The sequence below is a fragment of the Fulmarus glacialis genome, unplaced genomic scaffold (assembly GCF_000690835.1).
Source record: "Fulmarus glacialis isolate BGI_N327 unplaced genomic scaffold, ASM69083v1 scaffold9433, whole genome shotgun sequence".
Taxonomy (NCBI): Eukaryota; Metazoa; Chordata; class Aves; order Procellariiformes; family Procellariidae; genus Fulmarus; species Fulmarus glacialis.
The window spans coordinates 9,849-28,111 of NW_009202307.1; the positions used below are offsets into that span (position 1 = coordinate 9,849).

The following is an 18,263-nucleotide window of genomic DNA, read 5'->3' on the forward strand; positions in this document are numbered from 1 at the left end:
CTTGAAAATAGAGCATTTCTCATGTACACAGCCTTTTTCAGGCTTTCATAGGATCACAGGATAGTTCAGGTTGGAAGGGACCTCAGCAGGTCTCTGGTCCAACCTCCTGCTCACAGCATGTCAGCTCTGAGGTCAGACCAGGCTGCTCAGGGCTTCTTCCAGTCAGGGCTTAAAAAACTCTGAGCAAGGAGACTGCACAGGCTCTCTGGGCAACCTGTGTCACTACCTGACTGTCCTCATGAGGAAAAAGCTGCTTCTTACACCTAGGCTGGGCTTCTTATGTTTCAACTTATGACTGTTGTCCCTTGTCTTCCTGCCCTGCACCACTGTGAAGAGACTGGCTCTGTCTCCGCCATGATCTTCCCACAGGTACTGGGGACTGCAGTTAGGTCCCCCTGAAGCCATCTCTGCTCCAGGTTGAACAAGCCCAGCTCTCCCAGCCTCTCTTGCAGGGTCTGTGCTCCATCCCTACCATCTCGGTGGCTTCCACTGAAATCCATCCATTTTGTCGAAGTTTGTCTTGTATTGCTGGGGCTCAAAACTGGATGCAGTATCTAAGGGCTTTCTTGGCTTACTGTCAATTCTGTACTTTGAGAAATTGCACAGCATCAGTGCTGTATAACAGTTGGTCTTGGGAAGAACTGGCAGTGCTCAGGACAGGTTCTTAAACACCTTCTCTCCTGAAGGGGGGAAGCTTTGGTTTCCTTAGTCATCACTCTTCACTCTTAGGGGCCTGACATGAGTGTTGGTTCATGTTTGTCAGTATAACCAGCCACTCTGCTTGGAGCAGCTGGATGCAGAGGCAAACCTAAGCTGGGGTGTAGTGGCTTCCTGGATCCTCAGCAGCCATGATAACAGGGTGAGCTGTGCTCCCTCCTCATGTAGTCCTGTTTCCCCAAAGCATTAGTAGGAACTATATATAGGCCTTTTATTTTAAGGGGGCAAAGAGTTTTCTAGAAACAGTCTTGTGAGAACTCTGGAGTTGACTTATTCTGTGCTTCCAGTTCTGGTGCTTTGTGCGTGGTTTTTTTGTTGGCTAAGACTAAAAAGCATGATTTAACACTTACCAGGATAAACAGTGAATGCAGTGTGAATGCTGCTTTTGCTTTAAAGGTGCCCTTAGGCAGTGGGAATTCGGGGTGAGGAAGTACCTTCTGTTTGGGTGGTGACCTTGTTGAAACAAACTCTGCTCAAGACTCTTATTTTCAGGCTTCTTCTTTTGCCAGGATGTTTGTCCAGGTATGCCTGTACTTCTACTGCAAATGTTTGTGGCGGTGCCTGAAATTCGTGGTCAGGAAACTAACAGGTCGATGTGAATTGCAAAGGATCTGTTACAATACCAAACCTGGAGCTGCCAGAACTATGAAAATAGGTAACTGCAAAATACTTAGTTCTGCATGCCTTTGTACCTTTCTGCAAGTGCTAAAAATAGCATGGCTTCATTCTTATAAATAAATAAATAAATTGTTAAATGAATCCAATATAAATTTAGCTTGTCTGACATGATGCTTTCAAATACTGTTCTCTTACAGAGGCATCACTGAAAGGTTCAAAAAGTAAGGTGAGTGAAAGATCCCATCATTCACCTTTTCTGTTGTGTCCTGTGCAGTTGGTTTGTTCAGTCTGCTGTTCGCTCACTCCAAAAAATCACTTTAAGCTTTGATACAATTTTACATTAAAACCATCCTCTTCTGAAGAGGGTCTTGTGTCTGCAATAGCAGGTGATCTTGCCAAGTCAAGGAGAGTGTCCTGTGCCCCAGGGACAGGCATGCTGTGGCACTGATGGAATCAAGGGGGCAACAGGCCATGGTGGAGATGACGAGGGTGATGTGTTGTAATTTGGGGTTTCTTGGCTTAATTCCTCATCCTGTCTTAGAATTTCTGTAATCTGCAGTCAGTCACTTACACACTTTACACCTCAGGTTTTTACACCTCAGGTTTTTTGTCTGGAAAGCAGGGATAAAAGAGGCTGAAGGCAGCAGTACCAAGATAGCCAAGACAACTTTGTTCTCTGCTTTCCTTTTAAATACATTAAAGGAGAAGAGCCTCTGTCACTTCATCCTTTCACTGTAGCACTAGTTGTGTGCTAACCTAAATTCTTCTCACAAAGCATTTGTGTATATGTTAAATAGCATCATTCAGCCATTCATTTCTCTTTGGCATGAGAATCACCGATATTGAAAAGCTTACCTCAGCATTAGCAAAAACGTTAGCTCATAGTTCAGCATGGTGCTTCCAATTGTACTTTTAGCACAAACAGGAAGGCAGAATCTTATTTAAAAGCCTGCATTTAAGCAGTTGTGTAGTTTTGAGACAAAGCACCTTCTTTTTTTTGCACCTTTTGAGCAAAGAAAGTTCAACCTCTTTATTTTTTGGAAGGCATGTTGATATTTGAATCCTGAACTTCCAGGGCCATCTCTACAAAGTGCAATGACATGCAAGAGAAAGGAAAAATGTTTTACTGTGTTGCTGCAATGTGTTGGGAGAGGAGGTGTCAAATGAAGGCTAGCAATTCCAGTGTAATTAGGTGGATGGTCTGAAGCTACTCATCAAAGGTCTCAGTGCAGATCATCTTCACTGGCAGCCACCACAGAAATGCGATAGACTGACTAGAAGGGCATGGCAAAGCAACTCTAGTTCTTATAGGGCTAGTGCTCTGAAACCAGTCAGTAGGGTTGAATAGACTGGAAAGGTATGTATATATATTGAGTTGGATCTTCTGGGCTCTAAATCTAGAAGCTTTTGGGTATCAAATTTATCATTGTTAACTTCTATTGAATAATAGTTTCCGTAAGAATTAATATGTGTTTAAAACCTCTTTTTAGAGGCTGCAAACTTCAGTAAGTGTTCACCCTGATGCTATTGAAAAAACTATAGATGACATCATGGAGCTGAAAAGGATTAATCCAGATATAAATCCACAGTAAGTTCATGGTTTCCTTGCAAAAAAATGGGAATTATTGATTTCTTCAGTGCCTAGGTCCATGGAGAACTGGTTCTCCATAGCTATTATGGCACACAATTTGAAGATGAATTCTGTCTCTCAGCATAAAACTTCAACTTAAGCTTTGCTGTCAAAAAGCTGATGGAAAAATGAATCATCTTTTATGGTGACTGTAATAGGCAAGTCCCGAGTCTCTTTATCTAGCTGCTTCCTGAATCATGCTGTCTTAGTATGTTGTTGATGCATTGATTTATGGGGGCTACTTCCCCAGGGATAAAATACCACCAAGGCAGATGGTCCTGGCAGTGACAGTGATGGCTTCTTAGCAAAGCTGTATGCAGTCTTTTGAGTAGGGAAGAAATCACCCTGTTGTAACTGATATAAACGGTATGCTGGTTTACATTTAAAACTGCCTTTAATTATCCAAACACAAGTTTTAACAATACAACATAGCTGATATTCTTTTAATGCTACAAGATGTTAGCGGTAAGAATTGATTGACAACAAACCATTAAATTTACAAGTGTGTATTTCAAGAGTAAGTGATAACACTTTTGTGGTTGCCTTACCTCTCAGCCCCTACCTTAAAGCACAATATGGTGTAGGTCAGGAATCAGTGGGAGAAATGTTGAGGGTTGTATTATTCAGGTGATCAGTCCTGAGCTTCACTCCTCTTCCCAAACTTGAAATTGATGTACATAATCCAAAATGGGCATCCATAAATTGATGGCCACTTTTCTTTAAGTGGTCAGCAGCATCAACAGGTAAGGTGATCCCAAGATCTTGCTGCAACAGCAAAACCCAAAAGCTCATTTGGAAAAATATAAATTTTTTTTGTCTCATTACAGGAATGACACCCCCCCCAGCCCTACCCCCAGTGGAAAGGACAGTAACTGGGTAGTCTTAAAATGAGGCTTCACTGGTCATAAAGGAAATAGAGCACACTGCATGTCTCTCTAACTTGAGAGACAACTGTTGTGCACATGACCATTGTCCACCTGGATTGCAAAAATGGCGACCCAACCATTAAAGAAGGGAAGAAAATAAGAGAAACAAAACAAAGATGACACCTCATTCTCATAATGAATGTTTTTCTGGGAGTGGGCCAGAGCTGTTCCAGGGGTGTCACTTCACAGAAACCTTGCCCACGTGACCTTCAAAGGGAGGGTGGTGAAAGAGCAGCTGTTTCAAGTGGATGCGAGGCCACGCTGAGTGGCTGCACATCTGAGGAGGGTGTCACAGCTCTGGTACTCTTGTATTGCACAGGACACTGATAGCTAAAATTCAGAAAAAATCAACGATGGCAAAATTAGTGAAGGTGACACATGAGGAAAAACTGCAGGATGTAAACGTGCACAGCTTAGAACCTGGCCTGTGGACATCAGTAACTGCAGCGTTAGCAATCAGGCTGATTCAAGTACTCACTTCTCAGTGTTGGAGCCTTGGGTAACTGGGTGGAATAATTCCAGTAAAAACCAAGGAATTCATTAAAATAGTATTTTGTATGACACCAGAGATCACCATCTGATTCTCCTCATGGCATTGCCTTTGGCCTCTGAAGAAATGCTGTCCTCCGGAAGAGAGAGGGCACAGAGGTGCAAATAACTTCTGCTTGCTTGAATCAGGCCCCTGAACCTTAAGTTACCTTTTGAGTGATCTGGTCCTAACATTAAAAAAAAAACAAAACAAAAAACACACACATGCAAAAAAAAAAAAGACCAAAAACCAAAACCCACAAAAAAAAACAAACAAAAAACCAAACAAATACCCCTAAACTATTTTTTGTTTAATCCAGGTAGTGTTTATATGCTTAGCACAGGACAAATGACTAATTGTTTTTGGACTAGAACCCATGCACTCAACATTTTACAGGACTGAGTCTTTCACACACAGCCCCCCTGATTTGGTGAAGTATCTCTTTAAAACAGTGAGAAATAAGGGCCTGGGATGTGCAAGGTGGTGCCACATACATAGAAATGCGCCCTACCGCTAAATTGCTCCTGATATTAAATTAATTGTAGTTCTGCTAAACTTTAAGCGTCTGCACTGAAGTTTTACATGTGAGGCATTTATTTTATACTAAATTTTTCTGGAGAAACTTCAGCAAAAGCAGGTCAGTTGTTTCTTTAGACAGGATTAAGGAAAATCCATTGGCTTGCCTACTCTTGAACATAAAAAAACCTGCATTCAGACTGTCTTGTTCAGAAGCTCTGACCTTCCCTTGCATAGTAGAGGCTTGAAATCTCCTGGGGTAAGGACAAGGGGCCATGTGTCATACTATATGTGTTTCTGCAAATCTGTATGCAGTCATTTTTGTTACTGTAGCAGCTTTGCAGAGCTGAACTAGCATCCCAGGGGTTTTTGCACTGAGCTGTTCTTAAATGCTATGGGCTGACTCGAAGAGAGGGAGGCCTTTTATCAATGCCTCTGAGATAAGTGTGTATGTTTAGAGGTGGAAGCAAGTAGGTTGAGTAACCAGGTGACACATGCAGTCTACACTAACTACGGTAGCAGTCTGTGAAATAGTCCCAGTTTTGGACTTGCCTCCATCTCGTGGAGCACCTGGAGCTGAATGAGGTGGGGGTGCAAACCCAGGCAGGTTGCTCCTGCGCTCTGAGAACTGCCACTACCAGCACAGGGGTGGCAGGGAGGAGGCGTGGGGCATCAGCAGCTCACCCGTGTCCTCTGCTTGGTGCTGCTGGGGCAAGGAGGAGGACAAAAGCTTAATGAAAAGGAGAGTGGGGAAACTAATCCCCCTCCATGAATAACATTGCTTGGAGCATTTGACTGGCTTTAGATTAAGTGCAAACATGGCTTGCTTTGTATATGTTGTGCAACTTGGAACTCTAAAAAAAATTTTTTTTTTTTTAATATAAAATTGCTCTGCTTTGCCACTGCCTGTGGTGTTCTGCTCTAAACTATTCTGAGGTAGTGAGTAGTTAAAAACATTATGGCTGTGGTTTAGTGATGCACTACAGCAATTCACATGCAGTCTTGTCAGGCTTTTCAGCTTTCTTTGAAATGCAGCCTTTCTGTAAAACTGTAGGGTATAGCAAATGAAGCATGTTTTTTTAAAAAAAAAAAAAAAAAAAAAAAAAAAAAACGCCAAACAACAAAACAAAATCCAAAAAAACAGCAAAGGAGGGAAAACACTGCATAGGTTATTCCAAAACTGTCATAGCCACAAACAGCAAGAAATTGCAGCAAGAGAAATGGCCTAATGATGACATCTCTGATTCTGTAGATTAATCTCAAAAGACAAAAGATAAGCAGTGAAAATCCTTCTGCTCAGAAAATTTAACAGTACTATAGAATAAACAAAATGTTTCAACATATCAAACAAGACAGATGAGGAACCTGTGCAGCTTAATATCAGTGCAGTCTGTGTTCCAGAGAAGAATGAGGATACAGATCTAACTGTGCCCTCCAAATGCATACTAGGTGTTCACATAATTTCAGACATTATTAAAAATTAAAGGGTTTATTCCCATATATAATTAAATATTCTTATAAGTGTGGCAGTTGTATACTGCATAACTTGTATTTAATATAAAATCTTAACCTAAAATGAAATAAGTCTTTGTAATTTATAGCCTTGGAAGGCATATGTTTGGTGGGGGTTTGGGGGTTTGAGAGTTTTTTGTTTTGATTTTTGGGGTTGGTTTTTTGGTTTTGTTTTTTTTAACGATGCATCAGGAAATGTAAAAAGGAAATGTAAAATCTGCATTATAATGAACAGAGAGCCATTATGATGATTCTTATCGTAAGACCGAAAAAAATGCTGCCTAGAAGCAGATCTTTGAACTATATTACTTCGGGGTTTTAGCTTCTTTATGCGAGCTTTTGTGGCATGGAAGCAAGATGGATATTTTTAGCTTTTTGCTGAGTTGCCCCCCTCACCCCTTTTTAAGTTCATATCTCTGGTCTCGGGGCATTGTTTGAGAAGCTGCCATTTGAATGAGGGGAAGATTCAGTGATGTGCTTGTAGCAGGCGTAAAATGCTGCTGTGTATAGTTACAATAAGATTTCAATGTGTGAAAATCCACTGTTCAAAGATCTAAAAAATACCAGATTTTATTATCTAAGGAAGGCACTAAATAAGACTATGCATTTCCAAAAGCCTTGTTTAATGTAATATTGATCTTTTGGAAATTCTCCCATTGTAATTAAAGTGTTAGACTATCAATTCATTGATGTAACATTACTCATGTGAATTAAACGAGTATGTACGCGGTAATGTTGTTTCATGGCTACATATGATTGAGTTGGATTATGTTGCTCCTTTCCCCCACCCCTCAGGCTGGGAGTATCTCTTCAGGCATGCCTGCTACAGATTGTGGGGTACAGAAATCTGATTGCAGAGGTTGAAAAGCTGCGCAGAGAGCCGTACGATTCGGAGAATCTGCAACATGAGGAAATGCTTCTGAAGGTAGGTGCTTAAGAGGTACTTAGAGGGCATCCTTTATTCATGTCAGCTCCAAACAGCCTGGTTTACAAACCTCTTTAAAACATTGAGAGGTATTGTTGCTTTCCTCCATCGTGTACCTGTTGTAAGATAAGGCTATACAGCATACTAATCTAATCTGGGTTAACACCAAGCAAGCAGCTCGTTCCCTGATTGATGAATGCGTGTCCCTTGGCTGGACTATGTCTAGGCACTGGATACCCAGCTCTTACTGCAGATAACAGCTCTGTGCTATGAGCTCTGGAAAAATAGCCGTATGTCCTGCTTCAGTACACCTTTCTCCAATGTGAGAAGGGTATTTTTCTCTCTTAACCAGAATAAACATTTTTTTTTCCTTCAGTTTCTTGTATTTTTTAAGACATTGTCTATGTTTCCCAATGGCAAACCTCTAGCTTTCATTGTGTGGGATGGAAGGGTGCGAGATGATGACTTACACATTTTTATTTACCAAATACATTTTCAAATGAAAACAAAATGAAACCATTCTTTAGATAATACACGCACAGTGATGAAAACCATACCAATTGGGTTTTATGTACCTCATGCTTTCAGGAAAGCCTTGCACTGGAGCAGATGATAAAAGTATTTTTTCAGGAAGATAATCTTGAAGCCATAAGCAGAGGGAGAGCTAGAGAGCTCTTATATTAGAAAGGAATTGAGGAGACAATAAAGGGGATGGAAAATAGTCTAATAGCAAGTCCCAGTATTTCTTCTGATCCTATTTCTGACCATAGCTAGTGCAAGATGCTTTAGAGAAATGGCAAGAAATGTAGAATAGTGATAATGAGTTTATCTACAAGCAAAATGCCTTCTTACAGAATTTTCCCATGTCTTATAAAAACATACCACCTGTTTGCGTTTTTTATTATTTTAAACAAAAATATTGAAAACTTAAAAGCTTCATTTGTTTCTGTCCCCATCCAACTTTGTTTGTTGGGATTTTTACAGCACATGATGATGAAGCTGTCTTCCGTGCTGCAGTTTGCAGTGTAGTGCCTTATACAAGTTACAGTGGGAGCTTCTGGAAATGTTATCTTGGTTACTTGAGCTTCCAGGCACTTCCCAAAATCCCAGTAGGCATCTTATATAAGCACTTAAGGATGCAATTAGTTAACTATTTCTAAGAAATGCTTCAAATGGTCAGAGAGTTCCTGTAGGTGTCTGGAAGGCTATCTTAAAGGTTGGCTCCTTTCTGGGAGGTGGGAGTCTTGCCAAGGACGAGTCAAAATCCAGAGTTGCCCCTGAAGGAATGCTCTAGCCACCAGGTAGGATGGGGCAGATGGGCTCCTCCTATTCAAGTCCTGCCCCTGTGCAGCCAAAAGCACAAATTTCTTGGGGATAGAGTGGGCTTTAACTAAAAGGACACACCGATTTACCCAGTGAGGAAACCTGTGTCTTGGAGGTGGAAGATCCAGGTGCCAGCCTACAATGTTGGTCCCTGAAAATACCAGATACCTAGCTGCAGGTTTAACAAGGGCCTTTGGCTCCAGGAAAGCATTGCTAAATACATTGGGCCTTTACACTGCCCAGAGAGCAAGAAGTTGGGTCTGAGGACAGGATCACAGGTGAGAAGCACCCAGGAGCTGGCTCCTTCCCGGCCACCCAGCCTGTGAGGGCCAGGTCCTGGTTCTTAGATGCTCCTGAGAATCATGTCAGCAATGATGTGTAGTCACGCAAGTGCTTTAAAAACATAACTGCAGAAGAATAAAAGCAGAATGGAAACTGAGCGTTTGTCTGAGGGGAGATTAAATAGTGCAGCTCATGCTGTAAAATTCATAGTGTTGAAGAAAGTATCAGCTTCACCATCTGCCTCCAGTGTAACCTGTGTATTAGCACTTGTTTACAGCAGGTGTTCTGCTTTTGCGAATTCTCATGTCAAATGGAAATATGTCCAAGGGTTTAATTTGGTTTCCAACCCACGCTGGGGAAGAATAGGCTGGTTGGTTTTCATTCCTTCTAGATATTCTGCTAAGTGATCTCTGCAGTGGGTAATTCGAGTTCTTAATGTCTATCATTTATTCATGTTTACCAGGAGGGCACTTTATGAATGGGAGAAAGATTAACTTAATGTGATTGAACTAATGAATAATACTGTATTTACTGTCAATGGATGAACAAGAAAGATAGCAAATATGATTTAAACAATGATGCTTTATGCAGTCATTACAAAGTGAAATCATTAAAGTTTTAACCTTCCTAGGGCACTTGATTTTAAATGCAGTTAGAATTGCTAAAATTAATACAATTTCTGGGTTATTTGGGAAATGTGCATACAGCTCTTTCAACGTTTGTTCTAAGTGCATTCCTTGAGGCCCTACTCACCAACTCATGGTTTATGGAGAACACCTGATGCACCTTTGGACAGAGTGAGTTTGTGATATGGCACATGAAGTGTGTGGAAAGGTATGTATTTGTCAGACATGTCAATTTAGGCTGCTTTTAGGTGCCTAGCAACATGATATTTAGGCACTAAAGTCGCTGGCCCAGTGCAGCTAAGTGGATTTATTCCAGCTGAGGATCTGGCTTGTTAAATCACTTTGTCCTTTTTTCATGTGAGATCAATGAATGATTCACCCCTTAGTTAAATATGAAGGTGGCATATGCTATTCTTGTATGGATTATTTTTTTTATGTTTTCCAATTTGCTTTTCAGCACTGTAGTAGCCAAGTCAGCACTCTTGATTTATAACCCTTCCAGAGACTTGCAAAAGATGCCGGAGAAAAGATTGCTGCAGAGCCTCAGGGACCTGAGGGCTGATTGCCTGCCGCTCTGTCAGTGATTTACAACGAAATTCCAGCCCATTCCTGTCTCTGTGCTTATGGAGGCAGATGCTAGTTTGATGCACAAAGCGTGAACAAAACAAGCCCTTGTGCAAAATGTTACAGCAGCTGCCGATAAGGTTGGAAGGGCCTTGTAGGGCTGAAATGTCTGCAATACTTAAGAGTAGTTTGGGATTTCCCCCCCACCCTCCTCACCCCCAGGAATTTAATTTGATTTTATGTTTGGGTTGCTTGGATAGCAATGCAGTGATGTTACATCAGAACTTAGCTTGGTTTAAAAAGAAGAAAAAGCCCTACTAATGTGTGGAAGTTTCATTATGTTTTACCTGTAATCTTCCTAGTTGTGGAAATGCTTGAAGCCCAATTCGCCACTGAAAGCTCGGATTTCGAAGCAGTGGTGTGAAATTGGTTTCCAAGGTGACGATCCTAAAACAGACTTTAGAGGGATGGGTCTCCTGGGCTTATACAACTTGGTGTAAGTATGTTCCTCTATAGATGGGTTTATGTGTGTCTGAAGTCATGAAAAGAAGCATTACTTGCAGATTTTTAGCAAGTCTGTGGGAATAACTTGTAAAAGTGTTAGGGACTTCATATAAAAAACTGAAAGAATTTATTTGCTAGCCCAATTTTTGGAGGTTTTCTCTTCTTGAAGGGGTCTCCTTTCTTTCACTATTCCTAATTCAACTCGGTAATACCGCTTGCTAAGCCCTTTTTTTAGTTTCTCTGTGACACAGTAAGTTAGCACTCTCTTGCCATGAAAAAGAAACTGTAAAGTATATTTCCACCAATACCTAGATCTCCTTAAACAAAATGCCCTGGAAGTGGGTAGGTGAGAGGGTTATGTTACTGCTCAGCTTTCTTGTTTGGGAATTTCATGCTGAATTCTTAGGTAAAACACTTGAAATGCAGCCACTGATGGCAGACTTCTGTAGTTGGACTACTTCTTCAATTTCTGTTGATACTCAAAATTAAGCAGTGAGTTTACATCAGTTTTCCCTTCTGCCTCACGCATACCAGGTGTTCATACCATATCTGTGGTTGGTAATTTGGGAATCGATCAATGCCTGTTATTTCCTCCAGCCCTTATATTTGCTGCAGGTAGTTACATAACTTAGAAACATTTGGTAAAATAACCTCTCTCTATGAGGGGAAAAAGAAATATTTTCTGCTTTTACAGATTGAAGGACATAAATCATCCACTGTCCATAGTTGTTCTTTAGCAAAGCTCAATTGAGGATCTGGACCCTTGAGTCTGGCTTTGAACTTCCATTGGAGATTAATCCCTACCATGTATTTAATTTCTTAGTCTCCTGTAATGACTCTCATCTTCCTTAATGAATCTGCCAGATCAAGAAGCCTGAATTGCTTTCCCTTGAGCTCAGCAGCCAACATGCTCTAGTAATAAGCAACTGATTTTCTGTAGGGTGGATAGAAAGGGGACTCTGGTAATGCACGTTCACTAAGCGCTTATAGGATTGCACTTGTAATTTAAGGCTACTTTTATCTTTCGTTTTGGGGGTCTGAGTGGTAGCTTAATGAATTTAACACGTTAAATGCTACTTATACTGCATAACACATGTAGTGACCTTTGAAAGGGTGTGTATGGACAACTTAGTATGACTTAAGATGCTTTTTTTGTTGTGTTTCTTTAACAATTCACCCTAAACATATATATCTGCAGGTATTTTGCTGAATGGGACACTGAGATAGCTCAGCAAGTTCTCTCTGATTCTCTTCAGCCTAAATACAGGTAATGCTTGAGACCAGAAAAAATAACTTGAGAGAGCACTGTGCTGGCTGGTATGGGGGAGGGGGCTGTTTTGTTTTGTTTTGTTTTTCTTTTTGTAGCTCATATACTTGGGTATTGCCACATGCTATCTGTTTTCAAGTACTGATCCTGAAAACTGTGATCAAGTCCAAGAGGCAAACTTGTATATTGAATCTTAGAAATAGTTAAAGTTAGTGTTAAATGTTTTCACTTATACTTCTAATTTCAAGTGATTTTGTATTTTTATTTACCTTTCTTTTAATTCTTTTGTCTTTTCATAATGAAGGGAAGTCACTAAGAAGGAACTAAGGTATTTTTTTTTTTCTTTTCTCTTAGTTTTATGAGACCCTACATGTAAATAAAGATCAAACCATACTGCAGTTTGGAGTGTTATAAACTGAAAGTCTTTGTTGCAACACCAAGAGATCCATATTCCTTCCTCTAAAGTTAACTCAAATGTAGCTGATAGTGCAACACTGGGTACATCTGAGCATGCTTATATATAAAGAATGAAATCAACCTTTCTTCATGTAGCTAAAGCACTGTATTTTAGGCCTATTTAGTACTTAGGCTTAACGAACAAATTTTGTGTGACTTTTACCTGTAGGAAAAAAGCCTAAGCAGTGCCACTACGGTCACAGCATAGTGACTGACTTGATAATCAAAAGTATTCTAGGCCAAGGACTTGTTAGCACAGCTGAAGAGCCCCTTTATTTACAGTCACATACTCTGTCTGCCTTGACTGATGATGGGTCTAATCTGGCTAGTCCATTGTCCTGACTGTTGAGAGATTAGGTACCTTCAAGTGGCAAAAATTTTGTGTTGTGAATGATTTGTGAATAGGAGATTTATTCCATAGTTATTGGGGAGGGGGAGATGCCTTTTAGCCAGTTACATAGTAATCAGTTGCCTTAAAAGACATTTTTCTTCTGCAAGTAATGTTAGATATCCATATAGCAGGTCCACATCTGAATCCTGTGAAGCTTTTGATCTCAGTATTTTGTGGTCGAGTTCCCAATGGTAATTCTGTGACAAAAAGCACTTGGAACACATTAGTGTTCTTCATGTACATGTTTGATTACCAATGAACATCCTGTGTGAGCATGTGCAATTTATATCCCTTGAAAGAACATTCGGTAGAAGATAGATGCTGCTGGTGGTGCCCGTGGTGTTCTTCCTGGTGTGGTTGCTTAGCAGCCGTGCTGGTTTCTGATGTGATCGTGATCAATGTAATTTCTATTTCTCTTGAACTGTATTGCTTGTCCACATCCTACAGGTGCCACCTTTATTATTCAATGTTTGCTTGGGGTTTTTTTAACTGATGTTATGCCACAGCCTACAAAGACGGTTAAGATTTTAGAGAATGAGTGAAGACTGATTTATTCCTGTATGCTAAACCATTTAGGAGGTGAAGTTTTGTCCTCATGCATGCCACCTGGTAACACTCAGGTCAGGATGGGTATGAACCTATTGGCATCTTTAATACTTAATGGCACCAATTTTTAAATACTATATTTACATGAAGCTCAAGGGATTGTTCTTAGTGTAATACATACTTATTGTAGTTCAAGTATAGTCCAAGAACAACGCTTTCACACATAGCTGTCTATAATTTGGGATCTAAAGTTTGCAAACTCTGATCTGCCTTACCAAGGCAAAAACTCCCACAGGCATGTCTAAGTTGTAGCCCACTGGTTAGGGTCAGTTCCGTGCCTGCTATTAGCTGGTGATAAATGCAGGCAATGATTTCTGCTAAACTTGCTCCATTTGAGTAGATTAAAACCTGGTTGGTGGGATGTCAGCTGACTGGTTGCATCACACAGCTCTTTCAAATGAAAATGTTGCTGAACAGCAGAAATTTAGTCTAAAATCAATCTGTTCCCTAACTAATTTTGTTTTAAAGGAGGGACCTTCTGTGTCCTTGAAAAGCTCTGCATTATTGTGCCAAACAATAGGAAATCCTGTTCCTTATTTTTGGCTGTCAAGTGGTTTCTAATTTGGCTGCACATAAAAACTTTTTATCAGAGGAGTATTTTTTCATGTTTGCTGCTTCAGGTGAATCATGCCTCCAGTGATGAGTGTCTTTTTTTTTTTTTTTTTTTTTTTGAAAACACAAAAGGCTAAAACCATCTTTGATTAGTTAAAAGAAATGTAATATTTTCAACTTTTTGTATAGCTCAGACTTAATTGAAGTGGATTATCTTTGTGGTCAATATAGAAAATAATTGGCTTTTACTGAGAGCGTTGACGTAGGCGTGTACTTTGTAACGATGAGACAAGTTTATCAGCAATGCTATAAAGCCAGTTACTCATTTCAAGTCTTTTTATACCAACCCATTCAATCAGAAGCAGAGTTAAATGTGATTAGCTATATCAATGGAGGTAAAATACCATGTTCAGTCAGTGTTATAATATCAAAGAAACTGAAAGAAAATATTTGTCAGTTAGTAATGCATGACGATATCTGGATTTCAAATTTTTTTTTTTTTCCCCCTCAGCCAATTCAGCAAAGCCGAATGGGAGAAGAAAAAGTTTGATAAGGCAATCGGGTAAGCTTAAAAATCTTTTTAAAGTTGCCACAAACACCACAGTTAACAATGATGCTGTATATTTGAGGGGAAAAAAGTGTTTCATGGTTACTTTTTAAAGGAAATTTCAGTGTGCATGCTAACATATATTATCTTAACCACACCTTGATTTTGATCGAAGATTACAGCAAAAACAGCTTGAAATAAGAACTAGGAAAAATAACCCAAAAATGTTGTAGCAAGGAGAAGCTTTCTCTGTACACTATGAATAGTGCAGCGATGAGTATCTGTTTAATTCTTCTTAACACATAACGTGATCAATTCTCACTTCTTACTGTCAGAGCCAGGTTCTGATCTGCTTTCAGGGAAGTATAATAGGGAAGAAATAGTAGTGAGGGTTTCTTTTCTTCTTAAGGAGTGGGTTCGGTATAGCTGCATTATTCATGAGTTCCATTATTCATGGAACTGGATGTTCCTTCTTGAGTGTATCTGAAAATCTGTAATACAACATTTTAATGCCCGTATTTCATTTTTCTGTGAAACTTGCCATTAGGTCTCACATTGCAGTTAACTTCTGGACTTTTATTTATTATTTTTCCCTTCTGAAATATATCAAAGGTTAAAGAAGAGGAAGGTGTTTTGGGTTGCTTGATAGAGATAATTGAAAAAACACCCAGGACAGTCTACAGAAGACAGCTGTGTTTAGAGGAGAAAAAAAAAAAAATCACTGAATAACTAAACAAGTTTGCTTTTATCACTAAATGTCAGTGTGGGACATTATATGTTTTCTTGGGAAATAGTCACTTCCGGAAATGCAAGTTATTTATGCAACAGGCTCACAAATTAAGAAATAACTTCCAATTTCTGAGTTCTGTTGTGCCTAAATATACTTTCCTTGTTGATAATCTTTTAGCAGGACAGGGGTTTGCTTCATGAGTCTGATTTTCTTATTTCTATTTCCAGCATGCTCTGATTTAGGTTTTTGCCTGTTTTCTGGCCTCTGTATCTAGTTCTCTGTTAGCAAGAAATTGGAGGTGACTCAGCTGGATCTTTTTCACAGGCTTTTTAGCTATATGAATGTCTTTATAGACTGATTGTTGCAATCTGATGTTCCTAACTATGGTTGAAGAATTCCAGTGGGGCAGGTGGGTTAAAATAGCAAATGATGGGTCACCCTGCAGACACAGCCACTGTGTGGAGTGCTTGCCCTGCATCACAGGCAAGCGCAGGAGCACAGGGACGCCTGGGCTTGTTCTTACTCCGTAGGAATGAATCTGTGCTGCTCCACTGAAAATGCTGGCACAGCGATGAAACTCCTGTTTTCACTGTGACCATATGTTTCACAAGAGAAACACTGCCATTAGAGTGTACAAAGCAGGTTTTCCACCCACCCCACCTTGGAGGCTCACAAGGGAGAGAACTGATACACCTCAGTATACAAAATCTGCAATGTCACTGTCTTCAGTGTTTCTTATAGTGTGCTGAAAGAAGACAAACTCTCCACAAATGTTGCTGCTTCTTTTTCTTACAGTTATTCTTTTGCTATCGTGGGCATTAACATAACAGACCTCGCATACAACCTGCTTGTGAGTGGAGCTCTGAAGACCCATTTCTACAATGTTGCTCCAGAAGCACCAACACTAACTCACTTTCAGCAGACATTCTGTAAGTGGCGGGGGGGTGGGAAATATGTAATTTGTACTCCTGCTAATGCTTTTGTAGTACCCATAATTTTAAAAAAAAAAAAAAACAAAACACCCCAAAAAAAACCTGCTGACACAGCACAGAGACTATCATGCTAGTCTTGCTCTCCTGTCTTCAGAATGCTTGGATTCAGTTCTTAGTTGTGATGGATGCCACTACCAAACCAAGGGGTTTGGTAAACCAAGGGGTTTGGTTTAAAACAAACAAACAAAACAAAACAAAAAAAAGCCAAAAACACCCAAACAAAAAAAAACATCAAGTGCCTGAACAAGTGACCTTCCTATTTTCTTAGACTGGTTTTAAATAATAATAAGAAGAAACTGAAGGTACTTTAAGGAGCTTCTGGAGATTGCTTCCCCATAAATCCAACTGTTGTAAGGTTTTTACATCTACACTCAAGTGTTACCTTCCACCCCTTAGCAGAGTTTTCCCCCCTCAAAATAATGCTTTCCCAGCCCTTTCCCCTGTATTTGAGCATCCCTCCTACAACACAGACGTGCTGTGCATCCTTGTACAGTAGGAGTAACACTTCTAATATTTTTCAGTGTATAGGCAAGAAACTGATAACAGGAAGTCAAGATGCACTGTTTTCCACATTTATGATGATTGCAAAGCTGATTTTTTTGTTTGTTTGGTTTGGTTTGGGGTTTTTTTCCCTAAGTTTGGCTATTTAGGTAACAGATTTTTTTTGCTTTGCAGCTATAATATTTTCTTATTGCTTAACTGGATAAACGGTAAATATTAGTGTCCTGTGCATCTCTTTCATTAAATAGTATAGGCTTTTTCAGAACAGGGATGCTATTTAATAAGTCTCATTCATCCAAAATCTTATGTGAGCAGATATCATATGTAGCAGGGCTCTCCCTTTTGCAGTGCTTTCTGCGTTGCTGCCCTAGGTAGGCTGGCTGGTAGGAACTCTGGGCAGTTTAGCTGCTAGGCTTTTGTCTTTGATGGTGGTTGGCTTGACAAATAAAAAAAGACGGACAAGTATCTACCTAAATACCCACTTATGCATCTTCAGGTCATCTTTTCATTGCAAGGGTTACTCTGTCTTTTCGCCACATTCCTGATGGTGCCCATGGCCTTGTGAACGGAGATGTCTAGTATGATTGGTTTGGCTCCCATATCTCACAATCGCTAGTCCTTGTTCTCATGGGGGACTTCAACTTACCAGATGTCTTCTGGAAATACAATACAGTGGAGAGGAAACAGTCTAGGAGGTTTCTGGAGTGTGTCTGGAAGATAATTTCCTGTCACAGTTGGTGAGGGAACCAACTAGGGAAGGTGCTTTGCTGGACCTCTTGTTTGTGAACAGAGCAGGACTTGTGGGTGATGTGATGGTTAGAGGCTGTCTTGGGCATAGTGATCACAAAATGATAGTTTTCGATTCTCGGAGAAGTAAGGAGGGGGTCAGCAGAACTGCCACCTTGGACTTCTGGAGGGCAGCCTTTGGCCTGTTTAGCAGCCTGGTTGACAGAGTCCCTTGGGAGGCAGTCCTGAAGGGCAAAGGAGTCCAGGAAGGCTGGTCATTCTTCAAGAAGGAAATCTTAAAGGCATAGGAGCAGGCCGTCCCCCTGTGCCAAAAGATGAGCCGGCAGGGAAGAAGACTGGCCTGGCTGAACAGAGAGCTTTGGGTGGAACTCAGGGGGGAAAAAAAAGGGAAGGGGCAGGCAACTCAGGAGGACTAGAAGGATGTTGTGAGGTTATGCAGGGAGAAAATTAGAAGGGCCAAAGCCCAACTAGAACTTAATCTGGCTAGTGCCATAAAAGACAATACAAAGTTTTTCTATAAATACATTAGCAACAAAAGGAGGGCTAAGGAGAATCTCCATCCTTTATTGCATGCAGGGGGAAACATATTGACAAAGGATGAGGAAAAGGCTGAGGTACTTCATGCCTTCATTGCCTCAGTCTTTAATAGAAAGACCAGTTGTTCTCGGGGTACCCAGCCCCCTGAGCTGGAAGACAGGGACGGGGAGTAGAATGAAGCCCCCATAATCCAAGGGGGAATGGTTAGTGACCTAGTACGCCACTTAAACACGCAGAAATCTATGGGGCTGGATGGGATCCACCC

At 40.4% G+C, this 18,263-nt stretch overlaps 1 protein-coding gene across 1 annotated transcript; it reads left to right on the top strand.

Moving 5' to 3' along the window:
* Positions 1–354: 354 nt before the first annotated feature.
* Positions 355–16,150, top strand: ELMOD1 (ELMO/CED-12 domain containing 1; the record flags this gene model as incomplete). The annotated part of the gene is made up of 11 exons (XM_009574244.1): positions 355–369; positions 764–859; positions 1,210–1,372; positions 1,533–1,561; positions 2,826–2,923; positions 7,244–7,373; positions 10,531–10,664; positions 11,871–11,939; positions 12,244–12,267; positions 14,456–14,506; positions 16,017–16,150. Coding segments are annotated over exons 1-11 (943 nt in total), but the record flags the coding sequence as incomplete, so codon positions are not given.
* Between the last annotated feature and the right edge of the window lie 2,113 nt (positions 16,151–18,263).